Source organism: Chiloscyllium punctatum, chromosome 13, assembly GCF_047496795.1.
Source record: "Chiloscyllium punctatum isolate Juve2018m chromosome 13, sChiPun1.3, whole genome shotgun sequence".
Classification (NCBI taxonomy): Eukaryota; Metazoa; Chordata; class Chondrichthyes; order Orectolobiformes; family Hemiscylliidae; genus Chiloscyllium; species Chiloscyllium punctatum.
The window spans coordinates 81164651-81176583 of record NC_092751.1 but is presented as its reverse complement, the minus strand read 5'-3'; the positions used below and the strand labels follow the sequence as shown (position 1 = coordinate 81176583).

Here is an 11933-nt window from a genome sequence, read left to right as displayed (position 1 = left end):
AGACATTAATGAACCAGATGGGTTCCTAAAGCAATCTGATTATCTTGGTGTCGCATGAGATTCCAAAACCGGAAGTGTGAGCAGCTGAAGGAACAGCCACTGATGATGGTACTGTGATAAAATTGGGGATGTGAAAGAAGTCATAATTGGGGAAGGGCAGAAATTGTTGAAGGATCCAAGTGATGGAGGTGATTATGTAGATAGGGAGGGATGAGGCTATAGAGGAATTGAAACACAGATGAGAAGTTTGAAATTTGAGGTTTTTCCAAACTGAGAGGGAATGACAGCTCAGTAACTGTCCCCATAACTTGTCTAGACTTGTCCTACCTGCCTATCTTCTTTTCCACCTATCCACTCCACCCTCTCCTCCTTGACCTATCACCTTCATCCCCTCCCCCACTCAACCATTATACTCTATGCTGCTTTCTCCCCACCCCACCCTCCTCTAGCTTATCTCTCCACGCTTCAGGCTCACTGCCTTTATTCCTGATGAAGGGCTTTTGCCCGAAACGTCGATTTCGAAGCTACTTGGATGCTGCCTGAACTGCTGTGCTCTTTCAGCACCACTAATCCAGAATCTGGTTTCCAGCATCTGCAGTCATTGTTTTTACCCTGGATGAATGGGATGCAGGTGAGACAGCGGAGTTTTAGTTAAATTCAAGATCATGGAGAATGGAAGGTGGGAGCCTGGCCAGACACAGCATTAGAATTAGTAATTCTGGAGTAACAGAGACCTAGATGAGGATTTCAACTGCTGAGGATCTGAAACAGGAGCAGAGATAAGCGATGCTGCGGAGATAGAATTAGACGGTCTGAGCGGAAATTATGGAACCGTAATGGGCTGAATGGTGTCCTGCACCCCAGGACAGTTCTGTAACTTGGCTGAAAGCTCATCTTGGGGTCAAATATGACACGAGGGTTGTGAACAGTCCAACTCAGTGTTGTCAGGGAGATTTGGAGGCAGTGGCAAGGGAGCAGAGTCTGTGATAGGAATTGAAAACCAGTGGCTTCAGTCTTCTCAATATTTAATGGAAGAACATTTCTGCTCCTCCAGAACTGCACGTCAGACAGTGGAAGGCTCATGGAGAACAAAGCCTCAGTGAAGTTAGTATGGCCTGGGCTACATTTCTGACATCAGCCTTGAATTATTCCAGGACACATTCTTCATTGTCTCCACAGAGCACATTCTGTACCCATTATGTAAACCGTTTACCTCATTTTGACACCCTTGCCACTGAGCAAGAAAGTTGTCAGTTCAAAGCCCTGTCCACAAACTTGAATGAAAATTCCCAGCTGACACTCCCAGGCATTGCTGAGGGAGTGCTGCACTGAAAGAGGTGCTATCTCTCTGATGAGATAGTAAACCAATGAAAGGACATTGACCTGAAACATTGGTTGTTTTTCCTCTCCCCATGGTTACGTCCTGCTCTCAGTATCTCCTTGTAGTTTCAGTGATAAGAAATGAAGGCTTAGCCTTCCCACTCCTCTGGTGCAGGGAAAGGATACCACAGCACCAGGTGAAGCAGTGAGTCAAAGTTCGCCTCAATGTTTCAGCCAATAAGAACCTGTCAAGTAACATTACTAAAAGAGATGATCTGGACATTATTACTTTGTTAATTGTAGAACCTTGTACAAACTGACCGCCACATTCCCCAATTTACAGCAGCAAGTATATTTAAAAAGTACTTCATTGTCTGGATAGCCCCCTAGTGTAACCTGGGGGTCACAATCTGACCTTTCTTTAAGAGACCTGCATTAGTGGGCGGCAAGGTGGCACAGCAGTTAGCACTGCTGCCTCACAGCGCCAGAGACCCGGGTTCAATTCCTGCCTCAGGCGACTGACTGTGTGGAGTTTGCACGTTCTCCCCGTGTCTGCGTAGGTTTGCTCCGGTTTCCTCCCACAGTCCAAAGATGTGCAGGCCAGGTGAATTGGCCATGCTAAATTGCCCGTAGTGTTAGGTAAGGGGTAAATGTAGGGGTATGGGTGGGTTGCGCTTCGGAGGGTCGGTGTGGACTTGTTGGGCTGAAGGGCCTGTTTCCACACTGTAAGTAATCTTAAAAAAAATTTCACTGGACTTGAAACATTAACCCCGCTACTCTCTCCACACGTGCTGATTTCTCAAGCATTTTGTTTGCATTTTACAGGATCTGCGATTCTCAGCACAAAATCCTTTCTCTTCATGTTTGCGTGTCAGACACCAGCTGTGGTCAGGGATAGGCAAGCAAGTTAGCTCCAGACCTCAGGCAGTGAGCTAATCCTGAAACACGAGCCAGCGTGTCACTAACACTCCTTTCTTCCTCCCTTTTGCTGGGAAGCACTCGATCTTTTACTCAGCATCAATCCTGGAGGCCTACCTACATGGGTGTCATGGAACAAGACCGCACAGAGCACCATTTGGCCCATCATGTCTCTGCTATCTCACTGGTACAGCCACCTAAATATTTCTTTCCCCTAACCCTGCACTGTTTTTATCATTCATGAATGCAACTCTGTTTTGAAAATCTTCTAACATTACCCTTTTGTAAATAAAACATGTTATTATTCAGGAGACGGTGTTATAGCAACATGGGAGGCATAGGAATGTGAGCGCAAGGAGGCCATTCAGTCCTTCAGGTCTGCTGCAGTATCAGGGCTAATCAGGTTGTGGTCCTTGTGTTTCTGTCTGACTCCACAGGACCCTGGACCCCCTTGTCCAACAAGATCTAACTCAGCCTTGAATAAAGTCAGTGGCGCAGAGCCCATTGTTCCCTCAGGAAAAAAAATTCCGCAAACTGACAACCTCTGTGAGCTAAGATTCTGTTCAGCTCCATCTTTAAAGGGAAACCTGTTTTGGGCGGCACGGTGGCACAGTGGTTAGCACTGCTGCCTCACAGCGCCAGAGACCTGGGTTCAATTCCTGCCTCAGGCGACTGACTGTGTGGAGTTTGCACATTCTCCCCGTGTCTGCGTGGGTTTCCTCTGGGTGCTCCGGTTTCCTCCCACAGTCCAAAGATGTGCAGGTCAGGTGAATTGGCCATGCTAAATTGCCCACAGTGTTAGGTAAAGGGGTAAATGTAGGGGAATGGGTGGGTTGCGGGTCGGTGTGGACTTGTTGGGCTGAAGGGCCTGTTTCCACACTGTAAGTAATCTAATCTAAATGGTCTCACCTAGTTTTAATCTCTCCCACAAGGGGAAATATACCTCCTTATATCCACCGAACCCAGTCCCTACAGAATCTTATCTGTTTCAATACGTTAATAACCAACAAAATAAACATTTATACTTCCCCATCTCTTTCTGTGGAATAGCCTACTTGCAACCTGTAAAAATACAATTTAATGATGCAAAACCTTCTCAGTAAACGATAAAGGTATTTATCTGGATTTTGACATCCAAAAGTATTGGGAAGAACATAAATCCACTTAATGACAAAAGGTGATCAGCTTGCTGTTTGCTCCAGCCCCCACTCCCCATAATGATGACCTTCATTTGAGTTAAAACTGCAGGGCAGCTCTGTTCGAGAGACAACCTTCAGCCCCTGTTTTAAGGGGGATTGACAGTAGGTGCCAACCTCATCCACATCCTGTGAACGATTACAGAAAAAGGTCCATCGCCACTCTGTGCCCATCACGAACACCCCCTCCCCCCAAATAAATGTTGCCTTGCAAACACTGGAATTCACCAACCAACCCTACACCAGTCACGCACCATCCATGACCATCATCCTGGCCTTCAGCCAGACATAGGTTAGAGACACTAGCTGAAAATGTGTTGCTGGAAAAGCACAGTAGGGTCAGGCAGCATCCAAAGAGCAGGAGAATCGACGTTTCCTGAATCCTGAAGAAGGGCTCATGCCCGAAACGTCGATTCTCCTGCTCCTTGGATGCTGCCTGACCCTGCTGCGCTTTTCCAGCAACACATTTTTCAGCTCTGATCTCCAGCATCTGCAGTCCTCACTTTTCCCCACAGGTTAGAGACACGTCTTGTACAGACTTCACCTCATACCAGTGTCACACCCAAGGTCAGCAGGTAATGCTGGAACCAGCTATCATATGGCCACAAAACCTCAATCCAGTTTAGTTCGGTGTTAGTTTGCCAATCTGAAATTCAGCAAACAGTGGAAGGTGTTTGCAGTGGAGTCTAATTCCCCCACCCCCGTGTCAGCTCCTGGGCATCGGGAGATCGCCTGGCAGTTTCCGAAATGCCGCATCGAGACCAGAGACAATGTTGTTGCTTACCCTGGAGATGGTCAGCGGTTGATCAAAGTCCTTCCCTCCGACCAGCCTGAATCCCCAGGGGGCTGGTCCGAGCAGATTGATCCGAAACTGGGACATGGTGGAGAATTGAAGGGGAGTTGGGGGGGGTGGATCCAGTAAATTTCTGAGGGAAAGTGGAGGGTGGGTTGGAGGGGGGGTGAGGGGTGGGGTATGTATTTAGGGTCGGCTTCCCCGAGTGAGAGAGAGAGAGAGAGAGAGAGAGTGTGTAGCTGGCTGCTCGCTGGTACAGGAACACCCCTCCTTCCTGGCGGGACTCGCTTGAAGCGGTTAGGATTAAACTTTACACAGAAGTGGAGTCATTTCCGAGGTTTCTGTGTGTTTTATTGTGTGGCCTACACACGTCAGCTCGTCCCTGGTCCTCTCGCCTTGTATGGTGTTAGCCGCCTGGATCCTCCCCCTTTTCACTTATCTCTGTCTCTCTCTCTCTCTCTGTTTTTTTTTGTAGATGTGAAGTTTCCCATTTTGCTCCAAAACGACTAACCGCATGAACGCAGCCTTCGGGAACATTTAGTAGCTGGAAATCAGAAATTGCTTCCGTCTCTGTGAACATTTCTTTGCAATTGGTGTTCGCAAATTTTCCAGCGTTGCGCGTATTAAGCAAAAACGCAAGGTTAATGAAAAACACTTTTGATGTCCCATACTCGGACAGATATACTCAATTTAAAATCCCTACAGGCGGCGCTTCAGGGGTGTTTTTTCCCCCCTGCTCCTGCCCTGGGTGTGAACAGAATTGCTGCAAGGCGTGTCAATCAAAGTGGATTTCACCAAAGTTTCTCCAAAATCAGCTGCTCCGGTTACTATTTCTCTAACATACGTTTTTTTTCCTTTGTTTTGGATATCCCACGGGGTCTTTCATTTATTTTCTTGATTTGGAGATGCCGGCGTTGGATTGGGGTGTACAAAGTTAAAAATCACACAACCCCAGGTTATAGTCCAACAGGTTTAATTGGAAGCACACTTAGCTTTCGGAGCGACGCTCCTTGGTCAGGTGATGAGCTCAGAAAGCTAATTTATTTTCTTCACATTGTACATCATGTCCCGAAACTGGACTATGTGTGGCCTTTAACCCAAAAGATCTTTATTGCGTTTCGAGTTTATCTCCCAGTCCCATGAATTTCCTCTCTCGTCTGTTACACCACAGTGCGTGTTCTCAAGGCTGTTTATCTCACTTAAGAGTTGCACAATAATGGTTATCCTTTTAGGACAGGGATACATTTGTAAATTGCGATATTTTATTTGTGATGTGTTAAGTAACATTTATGCCACACATACATATGACAGATAGTGACAACTGAAAAGAATCTAAGTACTTCCCCTGTATTAGAATTAGGTTTACTGTCACGAATACTCAAGTACAGGAGTACAGTCAAAAGATGACAATGTCCTCCATATGGTCCCATCCGAGGTACAGAGTCCTTTAGCACCAAGGCAATAGTTTTGAAGTGGCTACCACCACTCATTTGTGCACAGCAGGTTTCCCCAAAGTATCTAGGTACAACTCTTAGATGCAAAGTAGAGAAAAAAAGTTACATTATTTATAGTTTAAGTTTGAAAAATAAGAAAGTTTTAAAAAATTACAGCCTTTCGATAAAGGGACTGCAGCAGGTCCCCAGGGGCCTCCACACAGTCTGAGTGGACTCACTAGCCACTGACCACTCACACAGGTCCCTGGATTAGATTCCCTACAGTATGGGAGCAGGCCCTTCAGCCCAACAAGTCCACACCAACCCTCCAAGGAGTAAACTACCCAGACCCATTTCCCGACATTTACCCCAACTATGGGCAATTTAGCATGGCCCAATTCACCTGACCTGCACATCTTTGGACTGTGGGAGGAAACTGGAGCACCCGGAGGAAACCCACACAGACACGGGGAGAATGTACAAACTCCATACAGACAACCGCCCAAGGCAGGAATCAAACCCAGGTCCCTGTCATTGTGAGGCAGCAGTGCTAACCACTGAACCAATCTAGCCACCCCAGTCTAAAAAAGAGTGGCACAGTGGCTCAGTGGTTAGTACTGCTACTGCACAGTGCCAGGGTCCCCGGTTCAATTCCTGCCTCGGACGATTGTCTGTGTGGAGTTTGCAAATTCTCCCCGTGTCTGTGTGGGTTTCCTCCGGGTGCTCCGGTTTCCTCCCACAGTCCAAAGATGTGCAGGTCAGGTGAATTGGCCATGCTAAATTGCCCATAGTGTTAGGTGCATCAGTCAGAGGGAAATGGGTCCGGGTGGGTTACTCTTCCAAGGGTCAGTGTGGACTGGATGGGCCGAAGGGCCTGTTTCCACACCGTAGGGAATCTAATCTAGTCTAACAACTGTCCACACTGTGGGTACAATATGGAGGACCCTGTGAGTTACTTTGGTGCATGTTGTAAATGGTAGACCCCACTCCTCTCTGGGCCTCCAGACCACTGAAGCCCCCATTATCAACATCCTGGGTTATCATCAACCAGAATCAGAGCTGGACTAGCAATAAAAACAATGTGGCGAATACTATGGGTTAATGCTGGGTACGCTGAAACAAATAGCTCACCTCCTGACTTCTCAGAGGGTTTACAAGACACTAGTCAGGAATGTAATGGACTACTCTCCACTTACCCACTTAGTTGTAGCTCCAACACTGTTCAAGAAGCTCAACACCATCCAGGACAAAGTAACGCATTCAACTAAAAGAGAAAATGCTGGAAAATCTCAGCAGGTCTGGCAGCAGCTGTAAGGAGAGAAAAGAGCTGACATTTCGAGTCTAACTGACAAAGGGTGCTGCCAGACCTGCTGAGATTTTCCAGTATTTTCTCTTTTGGTTTCAGATTCCAGCATCCACAGTAATTTGCTTTTAACTCATTCAACTGGTGCCCCACCCACCCCCTTGAACATTCACTCCCTTCACCATCGATATACAGTGGCAGCGGGGTCTACCATTTACAACATGCACCAAAGTAACTCACAGGGTCCTCCAACAGCACCTTCCAAAACTACAACCTCCACCCCCTTGAAAGATAAGGGCAGCTGATAGGAACATAGGGTGTAGGAGCATCCAGTTATTTGGCCTTTCTCCTGCATACAGTAAGAATGTGGCTGATCTAGTTGTGGTCTCAACTCCACTGCCCTGTCCACCCCTCCCATAACCATTGGCTCCCTTGTCTGTCGAGAATCTAGCTCAGCCCCCAAGAAAGACCCAGCCCCCATCACCTTCTGAAGATTACAGTTCCATAAAATAATGACCATCTGAGAAATAAAAGTGCTCTCACCTCCATCTTAAAAAAAGAGACCCCTTACTTTCAAACATTGTTCCTTCAGAGGAGAGCTCAGTCCTGGCAGCAACAACAGCGATGACATTGACGAGGAAGGTGACTTTGTCGGAGTCTGGAGCATGGCTGCTGGCGAATCTGGAGTGGGACTCTGGTGGACACTGGGAGGCAGTTGGTGAATCCAGAGTGGGAGCCTGGCAGACAGCAGAGAGGCGGCGGGTAGAGGAGTGAGCACGGAACCCTGCATCGGCTGCTACATCGGCAGACATGACATCAGCATTGAAAGATAGCACCTGAGGACGGGTGACTTTAATGTTGCTTGTGTCGGTGCTGGCAGTGGTGAAGTGATGGAAGAAAAGTTATGGACTCTCGTTACACAGTACTTTTTTAAAAAAAATCATTCTTAAACTATTCAAGAGTTATAAGGGAGATAGATGAAGAGATATTAATGATGATCTTTCGGGAATTGCTAAAACCAGGGAGGGTTCCACACGACTGCAAAATCGCTAAAATGACACCCATGTTTCAATAGGGAGTAAGGCAAAAGATGGAAAATTACAGACGTATTAGCCTAACCTCGGTTGTGGGCAAGATCCTGGAATCCATAGTGAAGGATGAGATTTCTGAATACTTGGAAGTGTATGGTAAAACAGGACAAAGTCAGCATGGTTTCATCAAGGGGAGGTCATGCCTGACAAATCAGCTAGAGTTCTTTGAGGAAGTAACAAGCAGGTTAGATCAAGGAGAGTCAATGGATGTTATCCCTGTCAGACAGGGAGGAAGAGGTTGAGCGAGGGAGCCAGTGGTTTACTAAAGAAGTTGAATCTCTTGTCAAGAGGAAGAAGGAGGCTAATGTTAGGATGAGATGTGAAGGCTCAGTTAGGGCACTTGAAAGTTACAAGCTAGCCAGGAAAGAGACTACGAAGAGCCATGAGAGCACATGAGAAGTCATTGGCAGATAGGATCAAGGAAAACCCTAAGGCTTTCTCTAGCTATATCAGGAATAAAAGAATTACTAGAATGAGATTAGGGCCAATTAAGGACCGTACTGGGAAGTTGTGCGTGGAGTCCAAGGAGTTAGGAGAAGTGCTAAATGAATATTTTTCGTTGGTATTCACACTGGAAAAAAACAATGTTGTCGAAGGGAACACTGAGATACAGGCTACTAGATTAGATGGGATTGAGGTTCATAAGGAAGAGGTGTTAGCAATTCTCGAAAGTGTGAAAATATATAAGTCCCCTGGGCTGGATGGGATTTATCCTGGGATTCTCTGGGAAGCCAGGGGCGAAATTGCAGAGCCTTTGGTTTTGATCTTTATGTCGTCATTGTCTACACGAATAGTGCCAGAAGACTGGAGGATAGCAAATGTGTCCCCTTGTTCAAGAAGGGAAGTAGAGACAATCCTGGTAATTATAGATCAATGAGCCTTACTTCAGTTGTGGGTAAAGTGTTGGAAAAGGTTATAAGAGATAGGAGTTATAATCATCTAGAAAGGATTAAATTAATTAGGTATAGTCAACAGTGAAGGGTGGGTCATGCCTCACATAACTTATTGATTTCTGTGAGATGGTGACCAAGCAGGTGGATGTGGGGAAAGCGGTTGACATGGTGTATATGGATTTCAGTAAAGCGTTTGATAGCATTACCTACTGTAGGTTGTTGCACAAAATATGGAGGCATGGGATTGAGGGTGATTTAGCAGTTTGGATCAGAAATTGGCTAGCTGAAAGAAGACAGAGGGTGGTGGTTGATAGGAAATGTTCATCCTGGAGTTCAGTTACTAGTGGTGTACTGCAAGGATGTGTTTTTGGGGCCACTGCTGTTTGTCATTTTTATAAATGACCTGGATGAGGATGTAGAAGGATGTGTTAGTAAATTTGCAGATGACACTAAGATCGGTGGATTTGTGGATAGTGCCAAAAGATGTTGCAGGTTACAGAGGGACATAGATAAGCTGCAGAGCTGGGCAGAGAGGTGGCAAATGGAGTTTAATGCAGAAAAACGTGAGCTGATTCGCTTTGGAAGGAGCAACAGGAATAAAGAGTACTGGGCTAATAGTAAGATTCTTGGCAGTGTAGATGACCAGAGAGATCTCGGTGTCCATGTACATAGATCCCTGAAATTTGCCACATTGGTTGATAGGGTTGTTAAGAAGACATGCGGTGTGTTAGCTTTTATTAGTAGAGGGACTGAGTTTAGGAACCATGTTGCAGCTGTACAAAACTATGGTGCAGCCGCTCTTGGAATATTGTGTACAGTTTTGTTCACTGCGTTATAGGGAGGGTGGGGAAGCTTTGGAAAGGGTTCAGAGGAGATTTACTAGGATGTTGCCTGGTATGGAAGGAAGGTCTTATGAGGAAAGGCTGAAGGAGTTGAGGCTGTTTTCATTAGAGGAAAGAAAGTTGAGAGGTAACTTAATTGAGACATACAAGATCATCAGAGAGTTAGATAGGGTGGACAGTGAGAGCCTTTTTCCTTAGATGGTGATGGCTAGCATGAGGGGAAGTAGCTTTAAATTGAGGGGTGATAGATATAGGACAGATGTCAGAGGCAGCTTCTTTACTCAGAGAGTATAGGGGCTTGGAACGCATTGCCTGCAACAGTAGTAGACTCGTCAGCTTTAAGGGTATTTAAATGGTCATTGGATAAACATATGGATGAAAATAGAATAGTGTAGGATAGATAGGCTTCAGATGGGTTCCACAGGTCAGAACAACATCAAGAACAGAAGGGCCTGTACTGCATTGTCATGTTCTATGTTCTATGTTCTATGCCTACTTGGACTTCAAGAAAGCCTTTGAGAGGGCGTCACATAGGAGGCTACTGAGTAAGATAAGGGCCCATGCTATTAGAGGCAAGATGTTAGCATGGATAAAAGTTTGGTTTTTTGGCAGAAAGCAGAGGATTTGGACAGGTTAGGAGAGTGGGCAAAGAAGTGGCAGATGGAGTACAACATGGGAAAATATGAGTTTGGAAGAATAGGGGCATGGAGAGACTGGGGAGTTCTAGTCCAGGATTCTCTCAAGGTAAACTTGCTGGTTGAGTCAGTAGTTGGGAAGGCAAATGCAATGTTGGCATTTATTTTGAGAGGACTTGAATATAAAAGCAGGGCTATACTTCTGAGGGTCTATAAGGCTCTGGTCAGACCACATTTGGAGTATTGTGCATGGTTTTGGGCCCCATATCTCGGAAAGGATGTTCTGGCCCTGGAGTGTGTCCAGAGGAGGTTCACAAGAATGGTCCCAGGAATGGAAAGCTTAACATATGAGAAATGTTTGAGGACTCTGTACTCGATGGATTTTGGAAGAATGGGGGAGGGATCTAATTGAAACATATAGAATACTGAATGGCCTGGACAGAGTGGATATTGGGAAGGCGAGACAAGGACCCAAGGGCACAGCCTCAGAATAGAGGGAAGACCTTTTAAAACAGAGATAAGGAGAAGCTTCTTCAGCCAGAGAGTGGGGAATCTACAAAATTCATTGCCACAGAAGGCTGTGGAGGCCAGGTCATTGAGTATATTTAAGACTGAGATAGATAGGTTCTTGAGGTATCAAGGGTTACAGAGAGAAAGCGGGAGAATGGGGTTGAGGAACCTATCTGCCATGATTGAATGGTGTAGCAGACTCGCTGGGCTGAATGGCCTAATTTCTGCTCCTAGGTCTTACGGCCCTGTGGTCTAAAATGGTGACAGACAAAGCTTTTCACTGGAATTTATTGTATGTTTTCACTATAAAATACACACGACAATAAAATCATTCATTAATTCTATAATGCTCTGATGTATCACCCTGCAATATTGGAGTTTGGGTCTTTGGAATGGAACTTAAAGGGACAATTATTGTAATTGAGGTGAAAGTGCTGCATTAAATAACTAAAAGCATCGCAAATTAGAAAGGTTGATTCCATCAAAAAACCTCATACTCCAAGGTAACATTGGAGAGCACGTATGACAATGCGTGTGAAGAGTGTGCTGCGGAAACATTGACTGGAAATTCCTCACTCCAGATGACACAGCAATGGGTTCCTAGCTTTAATGTACAAAGTCAACTCATTGTCTTGACATTTAGATCATACATCCGTGAGACATAGGAGCATAAATAGACCATTCAGTCCATCAAGTCTGCTCTGCCACTCAATGGGATCATGGCTTATTGATTATGCTCTATTCCATATTCCTACAAACCTTGTTTCCTTTACTAATTAAAAATCCGTCTATTAAAAATAGCTGTCTACCTATTCAGGAGGTGGGTAAAGATAGGCAGTAAATGGTGACTGTGGGGGGGTTTTAAAAAAAGGGACGGCACAGTGGCTCAGTGGTTAGCACTGCTGCCTCACAGCGCCAGGGACCCGGGTTCAACTCCCACCTTGGGCAACTGTCTGTGTGGAGTTTACACCTTCTCCCCACGTCTGCGTGGGTTCCCTC

General features: G+C 45.8%; 1 protein-coding gene across 2 annotated transcripts in view; it reads right to left on the bottom strand.

Annotated features, from left to right (window-relative positions):
• Window positions 1-4803, bottom strand: part of pdlim1 (PDZ and LIM domain 1 (elfin)) — a 97496-nt gene extending 92693 nt beyond the window's left edge. Inside the window, exon 1 of one of the 2 annotated variants that reach the window (XM_072583004.1) lies at window positions 4219-4803. In XM_072583004.1, coding sequence (XP_072439105.1) covers window positions 4219-4314 — 96 coding nt within the window. In that variant the 5' untranslated portion in view covers window positions 4315-4803. The remainder of the gene's footprint in view (window positions 1-4218) is intronic. The other variant, XM_072583005.1, reaches the window with a different exon arrangement.
• Between the last annotated feature and the right edge of the window lie 7130 nt (window positions 4804-11933).